We start from the raw sequence: 26466 nt of genomic DNA, 5'->3' as shown, positions 1-26466 counted from the left end.
GTTATTTTAAGGCAAAAAAAAAGTTACATAATGTTGCTTTTGGTAATGACATTTTTAGAAAATTTAATAAATATTGTCTGACAGCGCAATATTGTCTGAAATCATATGGATGTATTGGGTAAAAGGTATTTTTAGGTAGGAATGCTATACAGATCACCGTTGTAATGGCGCACCACCTCTGCACATCAACACTACCTCGGCACTTTAAAAAGGCACTGTTTGATGAGATTTGCAGCAGCCACTTTGTCCCGATGAAGTGGAATGCTTAGATCTCTCTCCTTCAACAGTCTTATGGCCTGCACGTAACCCTTCAGTAAAACCTGGGAGTTGGTCTGTGTCAGGCTTCAGCTCCACTGCCCTATAAAAGAGAAGGCTGTCTTTGATCTCCAGTCCTCTCCCAGGGTCAGCAAAGGGGAAAATGTGTATTACACACATTAATTGAATAATCTTTTGTTTTGAAAGGAAAGAAGCCATGAAAAGCCCGAGCTCTCAAATCAACCCCCCACCGCCCCCCTCCTTAATGGGAAGTGGAAGGGCCAAAGATAGATGAGATGAAAGCTTGGGCCCACTAACCCTGAAGCTATGTGTGTGTGTGTGTATATGTGTGTGTACATGCAAGTGCGTTTTAAAAGAAGTGGAGGTGAGAGTGTCAGAGCTGTACAGTGGCTTGCCACAGCCACACTCCTGCAACTATGAGACCACAGGGACAGGAACAAAAACTGTCCTGAACTGACTCAGAAGTCACCAGCTGAGAATCAAGAAACTGCCTTTCTCATCAGCTGGTGAAGCACTAAGCTTCAAAAAAATACTTTGAGTTCAGTCATTCTAACTGACATATGATATAGAGCTTTGCAACAAAAGTGACAGACTTACTGTAGCAACACCTTAAAGGAAAGGTTCATCAGTTCTGTCACTTTTGGAGAGTAAATATGAAGCAGCCAGTAGCCGATTAGCTCAGTTTAGCAGATTGACTGGAGGCAGGGAAAACGGATTGCCAGGCTCTGACCAAAAGTAACTTGCACCCATCGGCACCTCTAAAACTCACTAATTAACACTCATAAAACCAGAGCATGTAATTTTTATCATTGTCATCTCCAAAAATGTTAAAAATTAAACTACTTTTAACTGTCTTGCAACTCCTCAATACAGAACAGGTGAATGTAATCTAAGACAGGAACCAAATGCAAAATTATATAATTTTGATCAAGAAGAGCATGATGGAAACTGAAAATATGAAACTTTATTTAAAGAATAAAAGGTACATATATACACTACTCAAAATGAGTTAGGGTTATTGGCATACACTAGTTATTCACTTGATTGTTTATTCTGTAACATATCTAAATTCTTATTTTGTGTTTTGTGAATATATTTGGTCCCCAAAAATAATAATAATTCATTTGACTTTTATTGCATATCCATGCACATGCATATATGCACCCATATCCCAATATCACTAACTAATTTTGAGTTGGGTATATATATATAAATATATACATACATATATATATATGTGTGTGTGTGTGTGTGTATATATGTATATGTGTGTATATATATATATATATGTATATATATATATGTGTGTGTGTATGCATAAAATAAATGCTAAAATTGAAGCAGAGTTTCAGTGGTTACACTCCCCCTCCCTCTCACCATAAGACCATGCATACTGCACCTTCAGTCAGACTGAAAGCCTCCAGCAAGGATGAGGAGGTGACTATTTCACAATATCTTGTAATAAGGAGGATATGCACTGATTTCCTTGCCATATCAGTTCCAGTCTTGCTACGCTACTTGTTTGAAAAAAGCCTAAATTCAGATACAGTTTATAGCGCTAGGACCCAGCTTATGAAATATGGATGTATAAAAACGCTGCGTGGCAGCTGCAGGTAATTATCCTATAGACTGTGAGCGAGAGGCTAATCTGCTTCCTCTATCCTTCCTTGCCACCTCTTTCTTCCTTCCACGCATCCAAACAGGGATGATGTGATGAAGGATATGACCGAGGGCACCGTTTCCAGAACAGATTTGGAAACCATCCTCCCTCCATGTAGAACTAATTCAGTATGCATCCACTCTGCAGGGAGAGCCTTTCCCAAAGCACCAATAACCACACAATGGGAGTGTACCGGGTTCATCTTGGATTTTGTATACAGACTGGATGGACTAACTGAGGAAAAGCAGAGTGCTTGTAGGAAAAGAGTGTACTACAAAGAATGTAATTTTTACACAGTGGGCTATATGATGTTAGTCTGGTGAGCTGCTGATCATATCTTTATACATTTTCAAACAGTACTGTCTCAGAAACACATCATAACATGTCATAATATATACAGTCCAGCTCTGGTGAAAAATGGGCAGTATAGGTTTTTTTAATCTCGCTGAAGGATAAGAAACAGCAGAAAATGGTGAATCTATTACCAAGAGGCAGACAGAGACAGTACCAGAAACCAACTCTTTGTAAACTGTACAGTCTGTTGAGATCAAAGCAAACGCGTTCAACATGCTCCCATTTGCCGCTCTACATCCGCTGAGGGCCTGGCAGAGGTTCACAGGGCCATAATCCCACTCTGGTGCCTGGGAGCAGGGCTACGTACTGTACATAGGGGGAGGTAAGGTGTAGCGGAGCGCCTGGTCAGGCAGATTCAACACTGCAGCTGGAGGATGTGAAGCTCCCCAAAGACCCCATAGTGAGAGAAAAGCTAGCAAAACCATGGTAGACCCCAAGTGCTACATGATGTACTCAAAGCATTGTGATATTTAGCAGCTGCCGTCTTGTCAGTGAAAGATAAAAGCATATCATCTCAAATATATATACTGTATTTGCAAGGTACATAAAAGCCTGACAGTTGTCCTGTATAGATTTACTATATTTACAATAACAGTTGATGTTTGGAAGAATAAATCAGGAATATTTCCATTCTCCCTTTTCATGTAATATTCTGGAACAGTCCACATTAAAAGAGGCACTATGCAGTTTTGGAGAAGAAATTCAAATTCAGAATTTTAATATTTACAGTATCTCATCTCTCATCCCATCTCTCTATTTACAGTATTAAGGAGGTAATAATACAAACTCATAAATATTAGTTTCCATAATTAAATTAAAAAAACTTTCCTCGGAGGAAAATAGGGTTCCCAGAACACTGTTTGGAGCTAGAGGGATGGCAGGGTCCGCCAAATATAAACAAGGTAAAGCAGTGTGAAATTGTGTTGTCCTTTAAGGTCAGTTTGTTTATTCAGTAATGAAAACAAAGAGTTTGTTTATTTAGTTTGTTTAGGCAAAAAGAATCAGTCAGTGAAGATCTTTCTCTTCTGACTAAAATATATTCCCCAAAACTACATAGTGCACCTTTAATACTCATTGTGTAAACGCACCAAAGATCCTAAAGTGATCCTAAAAAACTATAAATTTCAGAAGTTATTAAAATCATTCACAGCTTGATATTTTGGTTGAAATATTGATATAAACCATTCATTTACATTTGCTTTTCCATTCCATATCAGATTTGTAATTTTGTTGTTGAAACAACAGTATTAACTTTTTAATAAAACTTTGCACTACTGAGTACTGTAAGGGGGTTTATATCGTCAGCTTGCTGATCGTGTTGCTCAAACTGTGCTGTAGTGATTCCCTGTCTTCAAAGGCCAGACAGTCAATAAGTCCTGCCCTGTTAAATCAAAAGAAAACTTAGCTTCCACCATAGTGCATATCAAATTTTTAGTAATGTTTGCTCTAGTAGTTTCATAGGGATTTCCCTAAACCACATCAAACAACCAAATCTTATCTGCCATTGTTTATTTTGGCCTAAAATGATGGCTCCTTAACAGGATTTGGATATGAACAGGGGCATGTTGCGAAGCCTGTCAGGGGATTGAACAGTGGAAAGGTCTGGCTCACTGAATTCTTGAGTCGGCCTGAAATATGCCAGGTTTGACATCAGCAGTGGAAAGGAAGAGAGCTTTGGAGGAGTGAAGGCTATTTCTGGCTCGGCATGTCAAGTTTTCGGCTTGATGATTTAGGCAGAGGCCTCTTAGCATTTACAGTGTGCAGTGAAGTTGTTGTCAGTGTAATGCAAGAGGGACTGGGGCCCAATGAAAAGATGTACTGTAGGTGGGTAGCTTGGGCTATGAGTGGAGGGAACTTACCACTGCACAGCTCTGTATCAAACATTAGGGATGAGCAACAGGCTTTTTTCCCATCAGTACGGTCTGTTGAGCTGCTATCATGAATTCACTTTGCTTGTCGTGAATCCCTTAGACCAAGTCCAAGCTGCACGGAGAGTTCAGAATCTGAGCCCTTCCATCCTTCATGGTTTTGATAGTTGGTGAAAGTAACATTTCCCAGAGCTCAAGTTTACCACATTAAATATACGTATGATATTAGGAATGCTAGATACGTGTCCAATCGCATCATTACATGCACAATAACAATTTTTAGTAGACCGCAGCATCAAGCAGAGCAGACAATAATTAATGTATGTGTCATGACTCAAGGACGCCTGGCAACAAATTAGGAGTGAATATTGTCTCAACAGAACTGACGCAGTTAATATTTAGACCAAACTATGTTTTTTAACAAATCTAAGAGTCTACAGCTGCACAAGCAGCACTGTAAGGCTGTACTTCAGCACAGTGGTCCTTTGAGTTCAATGCTAACATTAGGTGGCAAAATTCTCCCAGTGACACTGCTAACATGCCAAGCAGGTATACTGTAGTTCTCACCACCTTAGTTTATGGAGTTAATATCTACAGCTGTGATGGGTATATAATTAGTTTTGCAGGTGTAACGATGTAAACCGAAGTATTATGATAGCGCTAGGTCAAAAGTTGAGGGATCACCAAAGTCATAACTATTCATTTTGAGAGGGACATGACTTTTGTGTAGTATCTGTAATATTAATCTTAAAATGGAACTAATGTCAAACTCATGGTGGTACCCAAGGAGAAGTCAGGGGATCAGTCTTTAGGTTTCATCCTCTGGGAGCCATGAACTTCACCTGTATTATGTTTTACCAATCCATCTAATAGATGTTGACATCTAACTGGATAAGTGAAAAGGTTTGACCTGTTTAAGAGCAAAAATCAGGGGGCCACCAAAGTAGTAGGTTTCATCCTCTGGGGACCATGAATATAGTGGCAGACTCTCCAGTAGCTGTTTGGAGAGCTGTTTTGGACTGATATTTCAGTCTGGACCATAGTAGTTGACCAAGTGACAGACTCAATGGCAGTTTCAGGACTACTCATAAGAATGATTGCAAGGACAAGGAAACTTCCTAACAGGAACAGGGTAAATATTTATTAAGAATATGAAAAATCTCATGCAGTGTACCAAGAACGCCAACAAGAGAAAGAGATAGCTCATGCAAGTTCCAGCTTTTCCAACCACCTTTAAGAAGTATTTTTCAGCGGTTCGGCCTCCCCGCCGCCCTAAATCTGCACACATGCTCACAGTGTCCATACACGTGTAGCCTAATTGCCCATGTTAATAAACATGTCATCAGTATAACAGTAGAAATGTTTCAAGAAAAAAATGTTATGACTGCCCAGAGGGTTTAGTTAGCTCAAGTCCTCACTGACACACCCAGTCTACTCTGTTACTCACACACTGCTGCACACTTTGACTCAAACCTAAAACACAAAGTGGAACAAAATACCACGGTCCAAATGCGAAATTCCTCATTATGCATAAGTCTTGGTGTGATGACCATTTGATTTTATGCCACTGTCAATAATGTATTTGTTTGGACTGTAGATGGCCAGCTAAAGTCAGACCACATTGATTATATGAGAAAGCCAGTTGGAGGAGGAAATGGAAGAAAATGGCTGCAGATAATTAAAATCAAAGCCGTTCAATCAGACATTGCCGTAAGGACATTACTCAGTCAAGCTAAAAACGTAGTAGTCACTTATTAGCTTGTTATAAATGATGCATGGAAACCTTAAACTCTTTGCTCAGTACCAGCCATCTCCGGTTTCCAAACCTGTATCGTGTTTCAAAGAGTCTGAACCACATTTTCCACTTACTTAAATGATAATTGACTTCTCATGACATCCGTCTTATTCCTTTCCACCAAATCAGGTTTTGCATTTTGGGACTGGCTTCCAAAGAGCGCATGATGGTTTCATTTGGAAAGTCACAGATAAGTGTTTGAGATGGCAAATCATTCAACTTCTCTCGATTCCTTCTTTTTCATTTGTCTCCCCAGAAAATTAGGTGTTAAAGAGCACATTGTTTCCATTTTTCCAAAAAATGGTTTTGAGCAGAATTAACCATGTGCTCGTTAGGGAGGGGCAAGCTGAAGCCAGTTGTATTAAATGATGTGTTTTGATGGACATGCACTGCCAAGTAAAGCACAGTCCATCTCCTGCTCTGCCCACTTAACAGGAACACCCTCACAGGATCAGGTCATTACCTTGTGCCTTTATTGTCTTAACCCTGACCTTGGTTGACCATCCAACATATACATTTGCAGGCCTCCAATTAGCCTTAAATGTTAGCCACGACGTACAGTATTTACAGGTTGGTACCATATGCGGTTACATACTGAACCTTCAGACCGTGGATGGTTCTCGTTTACTTTATAACAGGCACTTTGAAGTTTGACAAGTTTCTCTTAAAACTAGACAGGCTCTTCTCAGTGCAGTGTCCTGCCCGTGAACCCTGTTAGGACCCTCGGCGGGGTGCTTGCGTGGGTCAAGGTCAGAGCCCTTTTTACGAGCCGTCATGTGTTTAGTGGTGCTTGTTCATCAGATAGAGAGCTGGTACACAATAAATGCGTACATCAACCAGTGGTCTCATCACCGATGCTCAAGTGCCAAGTGCTGAGTGACAGGAAAACATTTACGAGGACATCCATTGTGGCTGCATGTCCAACTGAACAAGCAGAGATTTGTTGTTAACTCTTTAACCAACATATGCTAATCTCTAGAGAGCACAGGGAGGCCCTGCTTCACCTTTGACCCCAACAGTACCTGCCTTGACTCCTCAGATAGAGGAATGGGCACGTTAAGCAGACGGCTATGTAGTCCGGTGATCTTGGCCTCGGCTATCGGAAGAGGCAGTGAGGCCCCCATTTAAGTAAATTTATGGCTCCAGTACTGGGATGGGGCGGGTGTCCCAGACCCCGGGTCTGTTATCTGTTATAGAGGAAAATGTCTGACATACTTGGGTGGACGCCTGCTGCGTGCTCCCAGTCAGCAGAATGTGAGTGTAGACTCTCACAGGCCGCATAAATGTTTTCTGAATGCTGTAAGGTGGAGTGATTTTACAAAGAGCTGCAGCTGTTTCTCTCCTGGATCAGGGGAAGGAGTTGTGTGCTTGGGATGGAGGGGTGCAAATGACATCAAGAGTACCAGGTCCAAATAGAGCGTGGGTGTCTCATACGCCCCCTGTGGACATCGCAGTCTCTAATGTGGGCTGTAGACATCATTGCTTACTGTAATCAATCGAATACAGTACACCCCTTAGCCCGGTTGCGTGTTAATGCCTTTAGTAGCTTGTCCCGATTCTTGTTGTAATAGAGGGGTAGGGTGCAGTGTTGGAGCTACATGGCCCTGCAAATGGAGGTTTTTCAAAGGCACACTTCAGACTGAGGGTCATGAGAACTCTGTCTTTTTGATGTACTGTGGTTCTTTTTTCTTTTTAGAAGAAGCATAAAATTTGATCTGTACATGACAACCACATCATGAAAACTACTAACAGACCAAGTAAATAATATTGATCATCCAGTACAATGCAATGTTCTGCTGGGAAAACTTTGGGTCCTGGCATTTCTGTGGAGGCCACTTGACACGTACCCTCCACCCAAACACCATTGTTGACCAAGTGCACAACCTCACGTCAATGGCACTCTGCGATGGCAGTGCCATGACTGATAACGAGAAGTTGTGAAAAAAGTGTCCATAATACCACACATACCACAGTAACACAAGAGAAGTTGACATATTGTTAATGTCTGGTCTTCAAGAGTTGTCCCATTTCATAGGGGGGGATTTAGACCACTAGTCCTTGTAACTCTTCTGAAGGACAAGGGAGCACTTGAAAAAACAAGGCAAAGGGGTAAAAAGGGATACAAGTTGTTTGCCTGTCATTGCTTGTCTTTATGTCCTTGCTTATTAGTGTCTTTCTCTTTGTTCATCACAGTGACAGACACAATGTCTCCAGCTCCATCCCAGTGCCGACCAAGTCTCAGCTTGGTGTGTCTGCTGCCTCGGATATAAGCTACTCCTGCCACACCAGCTCCCCAGACCGAGGCTTGAGGAAAAGGGCAAGCTCTGAAGCCGATAAGCCCAAGTACAAGCCAACTCCTCCACCCAGCTACAACACAGCCATGGGTGAAGAGCAGCCACCAGTTGGCCTGGCACCGCCCTCGCCTTCTGCCAAACAGCTGTCCTCCTCCCTTGATGCTGGCATGGCATCCCTTAACCTGGCCAAGACAACGGAGGCCAACAAGGAGGGCGAGCAGAAGGAAGAGAAGGAGGAGGGTGGGGGGAACGCTGTGGAGGTGGAGAGATGCAGAAGCATTGACGGAGAGATTAACATAGATAAAGAGGAAGTGACTGAAGAGCAACCGGCCAGTAGCACAGTTGCACCCGTCTGTTCTGCAGTGCAGGACACTGGTGAGGAAACAGAGGCCACTAGTCAGCACACAGGTGCCATGAACGGCTCTTTGGTACCAGGACAGGCGCCTGTTAGCCTCGTCCCAGAGCTGCGGTGCTCTGTGGAGCAAGCCGAGGAGATCATGGGCACAGAGGCCACCGGTTTAGGTCTGGGATTAGGGATGGGGTTGGGGTTGGGGTTAGGGCTAGCCGACGAGGCCCGGCTGGGAGACTACCGCTGCATCCCCGTGGACCACGCAGTAGCTGTGGAGTGTGACGAACAGGTGCTGGGCGAGCTGGACGTCGCTGGCTTTGAGGAGTTCTCCAGGCGCATCTATGCACTAAATGAGAACATGTCCAGCTTCCGCAGACCACGCAAGGGCTCTGATAAGTGAGACAGGGGACCTGAGGAGAGAGGGAGGCATAACATAACTTGCACAGGGGGTTTGGACAAATACAAGACAGGGACATGAACTGAGAGGACAGGGGTGGGGTCCCCGCTCTCTTATCGCAGCATCAAAAATCATAGGAGCTATTCTGGAATAACGACCAATTTGCACTTATTGTAAACATTTCCATAGTAATCTTTTTAATGAAACAGTTAAATGTGCAAGTATTGGGACAGTAAGCTTTACTTTTATTTTTGATGCCATCATTGATATATTTTTTAAACATTGAATAGAACAAACCATTATTCAGACAATTATTTTCACTAAATTATTTCATTAACAACTGCACTCTATAAATTAGTGTCAGTTATCCTAGGCTGTTTACCAAAACAGGGGACCATTCATGTAAAATGACACACAAACAATGTATATCACTTGCACTGCAATAACAGCCTGTGACTTGTAAAAAACATCATTTCTGAACAGCATTTAAAGTTCACATCCACACCCAGAGTGCAGCCTCAGTGCGTCAGGGTATAAAAATGTTTCAATGCAGCAGCTCTAAATCCTTTTCCTTACTACTGTACCTCAAGTTTCACCATAACTATATCTATAACTATAAAAGGATTGATATAAACAACAGACACACAGAGTTGTTGCAACTGGAAGTTTTATCAAAGTGACAGCTGTCCCAGTACTTACACCTTTGACTGTACAAGCAGATGTTTAGACTCTTCCCGAGCCTTCAGTCAGGGTGCGTGACAGTGGGTGTGTGCAGGAGGAAGGACGTGATGTGTACGCGTGTGAGTCGGGGCTTCACATTAGCATGCAACCACAGTCACACAATCACAGTTAGGTTTTCCAGTAATTCCACCAATGACCTGTGAACGAGGCAGGATTTTGCTACCCTAAAGCGAGGTGGGAGCTGGAGCCAGTAGCCCGAACCAGGGACTCCCGAACTGTGACGCACAGCATCTCCTCTCATGCAACAGCTCAGCCCGGCCGTCATTCTCCACACGGGGTCGAGTTTCTCCTTCAGGTCTTAAGATGAGGATCACAAGAGTGGCAGGTTGGAGCTCACAGCACATGGCAGGGATACGGTGCAATTGTTTTTCTGACCATCTCCATGTCCTTTTCTTTTCTCTTTTATTTTTACAATTTTAATGTATCCCATCAATATTAACATAAATGTTAATGTTAAGTCCACTGATTCTCGTAATCAGTAGAGCAAAAATTTAATTCTGTGTCTGTGTTCTGTTGGAATGTCTCACTCAGGCTCTGCTGTAAGTGTTAATAGCAAGTGTCTCAATCCCATTGTCTGTGATTTTGTCCCGTGTCTGAATGCTTTCTTGCACTGGTATTCAATTATTGCATTATTTATGTCTCAACAATTGTGTGTGCTTTGTTTCAAATGAAATCAATATCTAGTTTTATTTTCCCCACTCACATTGGACATCATTCATTATTATTGTCAAACATTAGACTGAAATCATAACCAGTGTCTGGGTCCTGATGTGTGACAGCTGCTTTGCATCGCCCGCCGTGACAAAGATGGACCCTCCACCGGCAGCCCACCTTATGTTTCAGATCCAGCACTGTGGTTGCTGACTGTTGAGAAATAATGTATTTAAACTTAAAATTGAACCATGTTAGACCATTTCCATATACTGCTATACAGTTCAGTAAGTGACCATGTACATATACTTTTGTATGGAGGGTTTTTTTTGTTATTAAAGACTTGCAGTCCAATGGCATGGATGTATGTAGCCCCCTTTAAGACTGGTCTGCCTGCATTTGTATTGGTGTGGGTGTGCTCAAGTTTGCCTGTGAGGTGGATTCAGCAATGAAATTATAATGAATGATATGACAGTTTCAAAATTGTATAAAATGGACAAAATTCAAACATCTCCTTAAAACAATTTAAAAAAAGAGTCCACAGCCATGCTAGGAGCTCCATGAGACGGTACTTTGAGGCAAATGATAATATCAGCATGCTAACACGCATGCTGCTAAGTACTAATATGCTAAATTATAATGTTAACTACCATCTTAGTTTATTTGGAACAAATGTTCATTTGGACTCGAAGATGAACCGATTTAAAATCTGTTGGCCAAAGGTCAAGGTCATTGTGACCTCATGGTGTCCAATTCTCTTGAATCTCAGAAACTCATCATGGAAATTTCTTCAAATTTGTTAAAAATGTCCACTATGACTTGAGTACAAATGTTCATTTGGACTCCAGGATGAACTAATTATATCTTGGTGGTCAAAGCTCAAAGGTCACTGTGACTTCATGGTGTCCCATTCTCATGAACGCCATATCGCATAATGCAGAGAATTTCTTCAAATTTGGTATAAATGTCCACCATAACTCAAGGATGAACTGATTAGAATTTGTTGGTCAGAGGTCAAGGTTACTGTGACCTTAGAAAACACATTTTTGGCCATAACTCAAGAATTCATACAATTATTATATTATTAATTAATTCATATTAATTATGAAATCATAATATCCTGATAAAACCGTTCTGCCCATTATTTAACGGCATAGCTCAGGAACAGCAATTTGACTGGTGCTGTGTTCCAGTCAAAGTCCAAAACTGGAATTCCTAGTTTAAACTTCCAAACTCCTGAAACAAGCGTTTCAGGTGCACAACGCAAAAGTTAACAAAAAACTCGGCTGACCGTAGCAAACTGATGTCTCTCTGGTAAGTGTACACAAGAGTGAACCCTCAGCAGTGCAGTGTTATAAATGAGATAGAGGAGAAAATATGACACTTGAGGTAACAGGAGCCATTATACATTCCATTGTATGGCACTTTTATACTTGGGAACGTATATAAGGCGCTCACACTTGGCCCGGTTGCTCCGTATCGGGCCAAAGCACGATTGTCCCTCCTCGCCAGTCCTCCGCTGGCCTGCACTCACATTGCTCCAACTGCAACCGGGCCTGAGCACGGTTACCTCTTGTACATACGTCATCACATCATAGCGTGGTTGCATCACAATGCACAGAGAGCATGACTGTAACTTTACTGACTTTTTCATGGCTTATTTTGTGTCGTTTTGTTCAGACAGCCTCTCACATTCCTGGATTTTTTGATTATGAATGGCGGCGTAATACGCATGATTTTACTTCATGTCCCCGTTGTGCACCCGTGCTTGTGCTCGTGCATGGCCAACTGTACTGTGCCGAAGCACACCTCTTCCAACCGTACCATGGCCAAGGAAGTGTACCGGTACGGAGCACTCACATTAGTTAAACAAACTGGACTTCGGGAGTCAAACATGCTTGGGCACGGTACAGATTGCCTAATGTGAGTGTGCCCTAAATGTTCCATTCGCTGGCCTAATACAAATACTGTCGAACACATCCTGCCCCCTCCCCACAGGTGCTGCCATTGTTGTGTGATGTCAGACAACTGCCTCTAAGAGCACAATACAAGGGCCCTGCACCTGGAACACCAGCATGGAAAGCTGCCTTTATTAATGTTAATGAATTCATAATGAATCACATCAGTGCTTCTCCTGCTCTGTCAAATGAAAATTTCTCCTGTTCACACGAGCACAGTTCTGAGTAAAGGTCTGATCAGGTGAAATCAGTGAAAACAGCTGCATGGTTGAAACGAGAGCTTCATGTTCTTGAGATTCTGCATAAACAACATAAATGTTATGCTGATATGTTTATGGGCTATTAATCAGAGTCATTTAAGGACACGGAAGGACTCCAGATGCATCCTCCTTCAAACTGCCTGAATCGCATTTATCTGACAGGTAAGGGCTATTAATGTTAACAGTTTTATATGTTTTCAGCCTGGAATGCATATTTTACATGTAGCTCAGTTTAAGTTAATCAGAGGGAACCTTTTGTTCTTCGACAGGTTAATTTAGGTCTCAGAGACGTGCTGCACCTTGCATCCCTTCCTATTAAGTGGGGAATAAAATTTGTGAAATATTGTTGAGACTTCAGAAAAAGCTTCAAGCGCAACATGATGAACGACATCTTAAATCTTGTTAAGATTGTAAGCCTTTGTAAGCCTTTTTCTAATGAAACAAGCCCTTCTGCGTTCCTTTACCTCATTATTCATTTAGCTGAGTAAAATCCAACCTTTCTGGTGGTATAACAGTGTCGCTTTGCTGTTTGTTCACATCAGCAGAAAACCTGAACTAAAAGCATTTGAAGGATAGTGTGAGCTTGTAATTCACTGTCTCCTTGTTTCAGGCAGTTTATGGCGGCTGCTATCAGTATCTGTCAGACCATCACTCACTGGCAATAAAGCTTTCTCTTTTACAATCACCTGTTGGATTTTCTCATATAGTCTTTCTCATTAGGAATTTCAATAACGCAGATGATTGCTGAATCTGTCCTTTAGTGCTTAATGTTTCCAGATTCACATAAAGCAGTTTCCTGCTCCTCGATCCTATAAGCTCCTTGTGTCACTCTGCAGACTGTCTGCCTTCACCGCTAAGCCCCTACATACAGGTGTCTGTAGGCCTCAACGCTCGGCCTTCTGGGAATGACATTTCACCCAGCCAGAGTCGGGACGTTTGTGCCATCGGGGAAGGCAGACCTGCTCTGTGTGAGTGCATGTGCCTACGCACAGGTGCACAGCTTAAAACTTTGATGGTTCGCAGGTTATTATTGTAGTTTAAAGTTTATGAGAACAAGAACCGAGGCATTGAGAGTGAGAGTAAGCAGGCCCTATTTCCTCAGTCATAAAGCCATCTTCGTATTTTTGAGCCGAGTGCTCAGTTTAAAGAGTTCAGCACTGCTGCAGTGTATAGTCTGCTGGACTGTTCATCATCACAGGCACCTCGCAAAATACACACCAGCCAAACCGGCACTGCTGGCCGTCTCCAAGCGGGCCGCTGGGCTTTACACCGCGGTGTGTGTGTGTGTGTGACGGTAATAAATGAACCTCACTCTCTGTCTTTACCCCCTGGCAGTGTCCCCATTAACTGTGATTATTGATTGAAATAGTCAGCGGCCAAAATGTGCAATCCATCTCATCTTGATGGCCGCCTGTGATAAGAGTAGATCCATCTCCTCGAACATCATAAGTAGGATTAGCAGTGTGCACAGGGAGGAGAATAGCTGCAGTCCATCAGCACCTCATTTATACAGCAGCCGTATCGTCTGACACACCGACAGGCCCAGGTCAAAGTCATTCACCGTACTCTTGTCATTCTTAGGTCCCACTGATACTCTATACCCTTGTCATTACCTGCTCTTCGTCATACAGTATATCCTTGTCATTAATACTGTGGGTGTCACTCACGCACTGTAATTTGTCAGTGCTACATGTCAGGCGCAGCGCTGTGTCCTGCACATTTATTTTTAGAAATCTGTGAACTTATGGGAGACAAAACAGTCAGGAGTATTTGATGTCTGCATTACAGTGTTTTGTGTGATTAATGACACTCGTGCTTCCCTTGGGAACAACACCAGAGTAGGAGGAGAAGCCGTATGTGGGTCTGAAGTAATCCTTACAGTCAGTTTTATAGACATGATCAAAATGTTTCTGCACGTCTAAAATGTCTAAAAACAACAAGAACTTTGTTACGTATTTTGCTGAGTTATGTACTCGCATCATCCCAAACGTTGTTCAAAACCCAGGGAAATCTGTAACTTCACTTTACTCGAGGTATCTTGTGTTTCATTTGGTCGCCTGTTGCTATAACTTCTGAGAGCGAGTCAGAGGGTGAGGAAGGAAGTCAGCGGACTAAAACTTCAAAACACTAACTCGTCCGTGACCATTTCAGAGTCAGGTAGATAGACTTTCTTTAGCAATGGTATTCCTTTAATAATGGAGGCAACAACTCCCATGATCCCACACTACCTGTAGTTTGTCCCGTGTTTTGTTTTGATTGAGAAAACCCCAGAAATGTCATACTGTACATTTACCTGCTTTGATGGACATTTTGGGAGATTTTCCTATTTGCTTTCTGTTAAAGTAAGTTACGATGATTGATACCTTGATCATGTCTGTGCGCTAAAGTGAGATATGTAACTTATAAAGGAAAAAGTAATCTGAGAAACAGTGTTGTAAAAAGTGGAAAAAAGTCATACTTGAGTAAAAGTAAAGATATGGTGTTAAAAAAATACTTTGGTAAAAGTGAAAGTCACTCATACAAAAAAGTACTTGAGTAAAAGTCTTTAAGTATCTGATATTAAATGTACTTATGTATCAAAAGTAATTATCTGACAGATGATCAACGTCAGATCGTTGGTTATTTGTCAGATTGCTGATAAACCAAATGTGTTTAAAATGATGTAGCATGCAATCTGAAAAGCTGGCTAACTAGCAACTATCATATAAGTTTTGTGTAGTAAAAGTGTAATATATTCCTCCAAAATGGAGGTGGGGGCTAACTTTATGACTTTACTCCACTTGTGCTTCAGTTACATTGTGTTTTAGAGATAGCAGACTCATTATCAGACGTTCGTGTAGAGCAGCACAGTGGTGCAGTGATTAGCACTAGCTGCTTCGTCCTGAGTTTCTGTGCAGAGTTTACATGTTCTCCCCTTGCCTAAGAGGGTTTCTTCCAGGTGCTCCAGTTTACCCAAACCATCAAAACATGTGCATGAGGTAAATTCTTCGGTCAGTTCCCATGACCAAGGGACTGGTTTAGATCTGGAGTTGGTCCCCTGGCCCTGGTCTTCTTCTTCTTCTTCTTCTTCTTCTTCTTTTCCTTCTTCTTCTCGTCCTTCTTCTTCTCCTTCTCCTTCTTGTTCTCCTTCTTCTTCTTCTTCTTCTTCTTCTTCTTCTTCGTCTTCTTCTTCTTCTTCTTCTTCTTTTTCTTCTCCTTCTCCTTCTTGTTCTCCTTACTCTTCTTCTTCTTCTTCTTCTTCTTCTTCTCCTTTTTCTTCTTCTTCTTCTTCTTCTTCTTCATCTTCTTCTCCTTCTTCTTCTTCTTTTTCTTTTTCTTCTCCTCCTCCTCCTCCTTCTTCTTCTGCATCTTCTTCTTCTGTTTCTTCATCTTCTCCTCCTCCTCCTCCTTCTTCTTCTTCTTCCAGCCTTAATGCTAAGATAAGCTAACCATCTCCTCACTGTAGCTTCATATTTAACACACAGTATGAGAGTGCTGTCGATCTTTTGGTAAAAAAAGCAAATAAGCACATTTTCAAAATGATTGTTGTATTCTTCTGACTTTACAGTATTCAGAATATTAATAGACTTTGTGCCTGATGCATCACTACACTGCCTGTGTCTGAACGTGAATGCCCCACATGTATATCTGGTCACAGGGGACAGGAGGAGGGCAGGAGTCATGTATCAGACTTGGCCAGTGTTCAAATCTGTGGTTTAAAGGCAACACAAAGACACAAAGTACTTTCTCATTCATTACACAGTTGAGACCTCATACTGCAACTGTAACTCTTCATAGCTGGATTACAGTCACAATACAGGGACTAGGGGACTATGTTACAAGCTCGGAGGGAGACACAGCAGCTCTGGTGTCCTGTTTGAGAGCTCGGACCAGACCCTGGTGGATCCACTCACCTCGACCTGTCCTGGTCCTGGACCTGGGCGGTCAACATTGCGCCGTGACCCGGCTCGGCTGTTTTAACCATCTCAGAAACAAGTCTATCTGCCTGGATGAAATCCCAGTCACCTCTCATAATTTTTCGGCAGTAAAACGTTGCTCCTCACTGTCACTGCTGGTGTTTTCTTTGGGCAAGCCCAAAGTTTCCCAGCGTTTTAGCAAAGTCTGTCTTTTATAGGACTGACTTTTTCTCCCCACATGGTCCAGTTGCACAGCCTAATGAAATGCGTTGGTGTCCAGCTGATTTCATTGCAGCAGAATCAATATTAGGATTGGAGTGCTGTGAGTGGAGAAGTCTGGGTAAAAAATAATACCACAATGACCATGACGGTTTTATTATCGACCTTGTGAAATTAAAGCCGATTGCTGAGGACTGATGTCATCGTGCTCATATGAGGAGTCCGTGGTAAATTCATGCTTGAAGACATTGTGGCTTTCTATAATTACCTTTAGAAAGTTTGAATGACGTAATTGACACCTGACATACAGACGAAGAGGGGAATACTCCCCAAGCACACAATGGGGCTGAACAACAGTCCCCCTACAGCTAACAATGGGAGACAATAATAAAAGGCCTATCACAGCACCGAGGGAAAGATTAGATTTTTGCCGGATGATGGTTCTGCTTTTGTACAGTAGCCATTGTGCTGTATGTGGTGTACATGTTTTGAAGTACTTTCTTGGGTAACATCATGTTTTTCTCCTCTCTTATTTCTGGGAATGATTCCCTGTCTCCTTGTGCCTTTGAGGTACAGCCATGCATTGATTCATGGCCCCGATCCCGTGACTACAAAGTGGCTGGGCATGATGGGCAACGGTGTCCTGCTGAGGCTGAGCTGCTAAGAATTACCACTGCATGGCCTGTGATGAGAGGAAAGTGAAAGGAGCGAAAAGGAATACCAGTGGTGCCTGCTTGTTGTTTGCATATATTGAGCTACTACTGGACATTCCAGCATAATGATTCTGCTCTTCGTCTCAACATAACATTTATATTATCCAATATGTATCCCCCGTAGTGGGTTTAAACTGGCAGTTTTGGGGGTTTTTTTTGCTTTAACTTATAATTTAGAAGTAAATACTGATTGCACAGTGTAATAGCTGTAGAAATAGATGTTGTATAGATTGGTTGCCCCTTACTCTCACTATGCTATTCGGTCACAGCAGGATTTTTCCAGAAAACGCAAAGGTCAAATTACAACACAATGGAAGCGTGTCTGCCATTGCACGACCAAATCAGGAAGAGGCATTTCATATAGGATAGATAGGTCACTATCCTCAGATGACTGTGTAAGAACTGGAATAACCGTGGAAAGTGGGCATTCACTCAATGGAGAGCGTTGTTCCTCAGCTGATATGTGTTTTCTCTCACCACCAGGACTCAGAACTGCCATTCTTTCTAGTAGATCTGTAAGTAATAAAACTACTAGGTGTTTTTCATGAAGTGGTCAAATTGGGATCCTTACTGTTGTTTTTTTGCTTTGGACATTAGCAGGCTGCTAGCGGTAGCCATTTTTGCAACAGCGGCGCCATCAATCAAACCATACATTTCTGACTTTTGTCTAATCTTTGCATTTTAGCCATGCCATTAGCATAGCAATCTGTAAGTTGGTCTACCACTTTGGTCCACACTTATGCTAATATAATTAGCATTACATTCAAGTCAGAGCTTTAGCATTGGTTTTCAAAAAAGATAAATAGCTGACAGTCGTGAAGGTCATTTTACAAGACTTACAATCCTCAAAGACTCTCAGATCCTCTGACATTTCTGCAAGCGGCGTTAAAAAAAAATTCACATTTGAGGTTTAAAGTAAAATTTCTCAGTAATTATTGGAGAATTTGTCCAGTACTTGGTTTATGACCAAATACTTGCAAACTAAAATCATTATCAGCCACGGCCGTACTTTGTGTTCAGTGCTAATTAGCAAATGTTTGCATGCTAACATGATAAATTGAGATGGTGAACATGATAAACATCAGCATTTTAGCATTGTGAGCATATTAGCATAATAGCGTTAACATTTAGGTCAAAGCTCTATGGTGATACTACTGACTGTGAGTCTCAGCCAAAAAGCTGCATTGAACACACCGCAAAATCTGCAGCTGACAGCCAACTAGCTTGTACGTTCTGCACCGGGGCGTAAGGGAATACCTCCATCACCACCAGGTAGTGGTAGTCTGTCATTTGAAAGAGAAACAGTGAAACCCAGGACTGCTGATACATACCGTTGTTACGATAAAGCAGCGCTTTTTGACACCACTCTCACAAATGGCCCCGACATTGGCCTACAGCCGGCCGTCAGACTGGTGTGTCAGGGCCCATAGACATAAGCAGCATCTGACAGATGGTCACAAGTACCTAGTCATAGATTCAGTTGAAAAATAAAAAGTCAAAAATGTTGGGAGCCGCCACTCTAAGGAGTTCAGTCCAACATCGATAATAGGCAATGACACAATTTTGCTGAAATTTCTATTCTTTGATTTATTAACGTTTGGTTTATTGTTGAACCCAAACTGGGCCACTGAAGGTCAGCTAGTTCAGGTCAGACAGTTATTCAGCTTTATAGACTTTATTCCCATAGCAACCGTTACAAACATAAGTCACACACAGGCCACACTGTCTTTTTAACCACATCCGTGTGTCTTCTTCGGGACAGTGCACATTTGGGTTATTTTTCAAAAGAAGCTGTATTAATAACATGTGTAAAAATGTATCAGCAACACATGTTGTGTTGAAAAGCCATACATGAAGATATACTGGTGTCCATTTGAAGAGTGTCCTGTTGTGTACAGTGATCAGCTTTGTGAACTTGAACATACAATAGATTCCTTAATGAAAACATATTAGAACAATACAGATTCTTATTGTGAGATACTGTCTGCTGTTGTGTAGATTTATCTAGCTCTAAACAACAGCTTCTGTACTTATAAACTATCTTGTTGAGTAGCTAAACTCCCTTGTGATTTCCTCCCATTCCAAGTGTGCAATATGAATTCAAAATATCCAGCATTGGAACGAAGATTTGGATTCAAACCAAGACCAAACCCACATCTTAGCCGTGCAATCTCAGTCATCTGATAATGGGACACACATGGTCACTGTCACCGATAATCACTGAATTAACAGCGTTTAATAAGGGAATCTTCAAGGTTGGTAAATTGACCCATTGCTCTGCTTGCTAATGACCTTGTCATGTGTGTAATTGTCTCATCTTGTACATCACAGGTGCATCCAGGCCTTTAGATCCCAGGCGGCAATTACACACATCTGATGTTCATTGTCTCTCAGTGAGAGCAGTTACACAAAGCAGCGAGAGGAAGTGAAGGAGGGGAGAGGAACGAAAAGTGTGTGTGCGTGAAGGAGAGCCACTTGAGTGCTAAGTAGCGGAGGTGAGATTTCCAGGGAGGAGCTTGGGGCCAAGGACCCTTTTCTATAAATCCACCCAGCAGGTACTGCAGGACAGTCCTGCCAGGGGATTTACAAAAGCCTCTTCCTGGCAGCATCGGAGAATAAAAGCTTTCTTCTGTGAAAAAGGAAGAATGTCCTCCTGGCTGCCCCAAAGGCTTTGATACGCCTGGAAACAGTGACCGACTCGCCCAGAACGAAGCCCCTGAAATCTTTTCCGCCCGCCTGCTCTGCGCTCACTTCCATACACATTCTCACCTCTCAAATATTTAATCCCTGTTCATGGTCAAAGCTATACAACCACCGTCACCTTCCAGAGCTGACAGCTGGTTTAAGCTATGTATCTGGTGGTCAAATTTTCAGCAGAAACGTTCATCAACATGTCAAGTTAATTTTTGACAAATCGTCTCTGGTCCTCCTCTCTGTGTTTCTACACAGAGCTTTGGCAAGCGTCATGCTGGGAGAGCTCCCAGTATTTCACCCTGGCCTGAAAACTGCTCCAGGAGGCCAGGCAGCCACTGGGGAACATCAGATCCTTCTGATGATGAAACTTTATCAACAGGGCTGAACGCTTAACACCCTCATCGACTTTTTCAGAGTGCTAAAAGTAACAAACACATGGAAAGCAGCTACAGGGAACTTTCATTTCTCATGTTATCAAAGCGGTATGAGCACCACCGCCTTGTTACTGAAGATCCTGATCTGGCTGGCGTTTGTTTTGGAAGCGAGTGAAAGAAAGACTCAACTATTTTTCTTTTTAAAACAGCTGTTTGCAGGATGTGTAGCAATGAGATAATGCATCTGTTTGTGGCTATGTTAGACTAATGACTGTAATATGACAAAGTTGAAACAGGATGAACTGAGGGGTCACACAGCAGGAACAAGCTCTCGTGTCTGCTGAGGCCCTCCTGCAGGCCACATAGAGGCATCAGTATTACATTAAGACTGTTTCATAACCAGTTCAAAGTCCGGGGTGGTATTTATAAGATCTGTTTGAGACCTTAATTGTTCATTACCTCATACAGTAGCTACAATGGCTCATGCTAAAGTATCAGTGCCGCTCACTGTCAGTGCTGAACGCTGTGAGGAAGTGGCCGAATTAGACTTCCACAAACTTGTCATGCCTTATTCTGTTTTTTTATCCTGAAATCAAGTGAGCTCAGACAGTTTTATTATTTGTGGCACCCCAAGGGAAGGATTCATTCACATTGTGAGTTATGGATGGATGGATTGGCTGGAGAATTTATACTGCGTGTTGTCATCAACCTTTCCCAACCTCTTTTTTCCAACAAATCTTACTGTGAAATGCAGTTGACAGGATAATACATGTTTATTACAGATTGGGTCTTTTTTTGTAATTTTGGTCTACATGTAGCATTACATAAGACCGTTTCTGAGATTTAGGAACACAGAAGTCCAGAGGCAAAGCCACAAGTGGTCAGATGATCATACTGCAGCAAGTATGGGAAGTTAGCTATGGTTAGTATGGTAATTGTAAAGTGTGTCTGGCCTCATAACATCAACAACAGAGAGTTAACAACATAACTTAAATGAAGTAAATTGGAGAGTTAGCTAAAATTATTTGCTAATGGTATCAGCTAATGATAGCAGCTGGCTAGCACCGATACCAAGGGTGATCAACACACAATGAAAGGCACCATTGACCTGCCAGAACACAAAGGTTCCATCTTTTAGTGAAATCGCTCACCAATGAACTTTGTGAGTACAATACTGTCATCATTAATAGGAATGGACAAAACCGTTTGTCCACTGTCATGATCTTCTTTCTGGATTCATTCTCTGTGTGTTATATCATACATGATCTGCAAGAAGAAAAAAGCTCTTCTCTAAATGATCTGCAGACTGCCGTGATCTGTTTTCTGTGCCAGATGAATGCTGGCTTCACTACTTGTTTACAGAGAAGGTGTTTTATTTAGCTTAGTTTTTGTTTGGCGCCTAACATAGGAGGGCGCTTTATATTTAGTATGATAATGACGCAGTCAGTGTTCAGATGTGTCTAAGTTGTAACGTCTAAGCAGCAGGAATGCGCTCATTGTTGGTGTCATTTTGTTCTTTCGTTCATTATATTACAATCTCATGATATTATCATGTTATTTCTCTGTGTTACGTTTGCAGTAAAGAGAGACTGGTTTGAGAGTAACATAATTCCCAACATGCAACTCTCCAGCAGCCACACTTTTGCCAGCTCAGACAAACATGTTGCTAATTGATGCCATTGGGCGACTCCCGTTGTGCTCAGCCCCTTGTTTCCCTCTGTGTTTCCCTCTCTCCCCATTTGTCACATTACAGATGGATTCCGACTGCTTGTTTTCTCCCTGTAAAAGTGTTGCTTTACTTTTAATGAATACATAAAAATCTTGGAACCACTCTGGATTCTATAAAAATGTCACTTAACTTGCCACAGTCTATTTATTTTAGAGAGCCTACGTAGAGAGGAGGCTACACACAGAGCGTTCCAGTTGAATCACTTGGCTTTGAATGAAATTCATTAAAATAAATCACAAGGTAGATTTGCAGACAATAAAACAGAATGACTGCACTTGGATGGATAGTGGAAAAATACTTGTTTCTCTCTCATTGCTTTCACATTAAATTACCCCGCACAGAAATCACTGTTTCACATCACACACATACTTTTAAGAGTCAGTTCAGTTCCAGGTAATCAAAATGCGCACTGTCTGCTGCCAGCTTCAGAATAGTTCAATTACTTTGGTAAGTGTCGACTGTCGACTTCAAGAACACGTCTCTCAGAGAATGCGATGTAATCAGGTGTGGAAAACTTTATCCCAACGCCGAGATTCAGTGAGTTGCTTGTCTTTGTCGCCACCGGTGGACTTGACATTTACGTCATTAATGGGATTTTGATCAAAACTTTTCATAATTCCGTTTCTTTGATGACAAGCTCCGTCTAAATGCTCTGCTTCCTGTCCAGCCCTCTGAGTGGTCACTTACTAACATGTGCAACATATTACTACAGGGCATGTTAAAATGAAACAGGACCCGTCTCCTCACAAAACAACACAGGCTGTAGTCTGAGAGAACCAGCTCAAATAAACAGATGGATTTGGACTTTGTCTGATAGTCACATATCCAGGAAGCTCAATCATCAAAGCAGCAAATCTTAATGTTTAGTCACTGATCGCTTCTATCTTTATTCAGCTGGCCAGATGCCTTAATAAAGCATCAAATAATTGATGGGAGCAGATTTATCTGTTATAAAATGGTCATATATTATGTTGCTTTAGGTAAGTGAGATAAGCGGCTGAAATCTGCACTTAAATGAAACTGTCTAAGCAGTTGTAAATGTACTTGTACTGTCCAGAGACCCAGGGAGTCACTTCTGCTGTTAGGGGTCTCTCTATCAAATCAAAACAAAAGACGGATGCCGAGTGTTGTGTGTACCGAGTCATCTGTAAGCCGGGTAAAGAGCCAGACCCTCTGGAGGAATAAACACCTGCAGTCACAATGGATTCTGATCTGATCCAGAGCAGTTTACTGATGGAAGCTTAGAGATTGCTTTTTAATTTTTGGGATTAAAAAACAAAATAAATTTATCTTCACTCCTGTTTATCAACCTGACTGCAGCAGTGAGTTTGTGTGTATGTACTGTGATGTTGACTGCTGACTGGAGCTGCTGGAGGGGAAATGTACTTTACTTCATGAACATTACGTTACAAAAAGGAGAGGGGAAAAGAAGAGAGAAAACCAGAATCTCGAGATGATCGGTGAGTTTATTGAGAGGTTGACCTGGATTCAAACACAGACATACACACCCTTGGTGCGTGCTGTTGCTCGCTAGCTTACAGCTAATGTAGAAATAAAGTAATCTGGTCGGTAAGGCAAATAAACACAAATGACAATGGTCAAATGATGGTTGAAATTTGCTTTGCTGGTGATGAACACACCATTAATGAACCGCCATTGCTGTTGATAATCTGTTGGACATGACTCGGGCACAAATGTTCACGGACGAGGTAATGTTAAAAAGTTTTATTCGCTGTTACGTTTATTGTCATCCACCATCTTCCTTCCTCACTCTGCCTCTCTCATGGGAAATTATAGAGACAGGTGACCAAATGAAATACAGTAAACCTGAGGATTTCTCTGGGTTTGAACATTGTTGGAAGTACACAACTCAACAAAATATATTAAAGGTCTAATCGTTTTTAGACATGTTGATTATGTCTTTCAGTTCAGTTGTACTTGCAGTCCATTCCTGCTTCAAGCTGTTGCGTTAAGTTGAGTACAAATCTGGGTCATAAAAGCACTGTACGGTTAATGTATTCACCACAGAGTTACCACATCATGATTGTTCCTGTGGCTTTTGCAGTCTCTGAATAAGCTTTAAACACACAAATACCAGACTGCATATTGTGGATTGGCGGAGTGAGTGAGTAAAGGTCCACTGCTGATAGCTACTGATTCGTTCAGTGACATGATGATTCAGTTTGGTTCGAAGATTTGGCGTTAAAGGTTCGTTCGTACAACTGCCGAGCCAAGGTTAAAAGAAAACATTCAGTGCAGATGAGTTACCTTCAGTATCTCGTGTATTTGATGGACTCCCTGTATCCTTCATTTAACATCAGTCTTACTGGAGTTGGAGCTGTTTACTGTCTCCCAGAGCTGTCCCTTGTTTTTCATTACCTAAACATGTTCAATTTTCTCTCTGGGCTAACTTCCATGAAAGTTATGAAAAAAACAATCTGGAGCTTGGGGAGATTCCAGAACCACGAGGCTGCCTTTTTGTGAATGCTTTTTTGCCAATTTTCATTTCCACTTTTATTTGCGTGCATGTGCCAAGATACTTTGGGCCTATTAATTAAATCACAAGTGGAAAAATGTCTGACATTATAAGTGCCCCATTCCTAAAATCACCACAGCATGATGTTGTCCTCCCCATGGTCAGCGGTGTAGTTCCAGGTTCTCTTTTATTGCTAGCTAGGAGAGAGTTTCATCCATATTCACAACTCAGAGCGACGTACATAAAGTGAATTTGATTATAAACAAGTAACCACAAGCAAATGAGGGAGACAGACTCAGACAGAGAGTGCTACCTGTCTCTTGTGGAACAAACTGTTTCAATACGTGAGAGGAACATGTTCATGGAAACGTGGTAGCAGTGTTTCGCGTGTCCAGTTTCCTGGGATTAGCCAACTACTGCGGTTCTGCTGTTGGTTGACCGGCTGTTGTTAAGGCAGATGGTCATGAGACCGTCTTCTTACTCACTGTGCTCAATCATTGTTTGCTTCGCTGTTGCCTAACCTTCAACAAACAAAAAAGCCAGGCATATTAAAATAATTTCCTGAATTTTGTAGCCTCAAGTTTTGGATTGCAGCTGTCGCCATCCTGGAGCCACAAGAGACCATATCTGGCTGAGAGAGTAGAGCTGCCGAGCATATGCCCTAGTAGCGTCTTATCAATCACAAGGTAGCCCCGCTTTCAAGCACATCTTACTGTATCGTCTATTTTTCTCTAAATTGGACCATCATTTACTAAATGAACATCATGCTGTATTGAGGTAGACTTTGAACTAGGGATTGAGACCATAAACTCATCTGGAAACTGTTGACTGAGGTAATACATTTTAATAAAGTGAGAAGTGGGGTCATTTTCTCATAAGCTTACATACAATTGGGCTTCTTTCTGAAACCAGTGGAGTCACCCAGTCCATAGTAATAGCAACTCCTCCATGCAAGTAAGAGGCATTAAATATTTTTTCATGGAATTGTTCTGCACTACTGGAAACCACTCTCATATTTCTCTGTAGAAAGGATAGATCTGCAGAGGGACACAGTTAGTCTGTCTCTTTCCAAAAATAAAAACATCTAAAGCTCACTGATTAACATTTTAATTAGTTCTAGCACAGAACCACATGTAAAAAAAATACATATATAAATTTGTGATATTATGTTTGTTGACAGGTGTATTTTTGAACTTGCTCCAGGCATTTTCAATGTTTCCACTCTTTAGGCTAAGAAAACCTGAGCTAAGATAAGCCAAGCTAAGCCAACTGTCTGCTGGCTCCGGCTTCATATTTACTGGACAGATATGAGAGCAGCATTGATAATCCAATTCTCAGCAAAAGAGTGAATGAACGCATTTCCCAAAATGTCAAAGTCTATTCCTTTAATGAAATATTGAAGATTTCATTATCATTTCAGACTGTGTTAAAATTCACAAGGCTGAAGATCAACTATATTTGAAAAAGTACCGCTTGTATTTTCCTTTGGTCTGTCTCATTTCTTCTTCTCTGACCATAGCAGTCTGTTAGATCTTCACTTAACATTGTTGGGTAATACGCCTGAAGGATCGTCCTTAAAATAATCTTTATTGGCCTTATTTCATTGATGTAATTTCCTCCCCTTAATTTTCAAGTACATTGCAGTACAAAGTAAAACAGCCCTTTTTTCATGAAAAGTGACTTTATTGTATAAATTAATATAACTGAGTCCGAGACCTCTAAGCTCCAAACAACCCCTGACATTCACAAACAAAAATTGAAG

General features: G+C 41.7%; 1 protein-coding gene across 1 annotated transcript in view; it reads left to right on the top strand.

Moving 5' to 3' along the window:
- The window catches only part of uvrag (UV radiation resistance associated gene), a 92842-nt gene extending 82075 nt beyond the window's left edge, over positions 1 to 10767 (top strand). The window contains exon 15 of the mRNA XM_084374641.1: positions 8147 to 10767. Within this exon, the coding sequence (XP_084230767.1) occupies positions 8147 to 8996 (850 nt within the window). The 3' untranslated portion in view covers positions 8997 to 10767. The remainder of the gene's footprint in view (positions 1 to 8146) is intronic.
- The last annotated feature ends 15699 nt before the right edge of the window (positions 10768 to 26466 follow it).

The sequence above is a fragment of the Pagrus pagrus genome (genome assembly GCF_965226575.1).
Source record: "Pagrus pagrus genome assembly, chromosome: 14".
Lineage (NCBI taxonomy): Eukaryota > Metazoa > Chordata > Actinopteri > Spariformes > Sparidae > Pagrus > Pagrus pagrus.
This window is presented reverse-complemented; position numbering and strand designations above follow the sequence as displayed.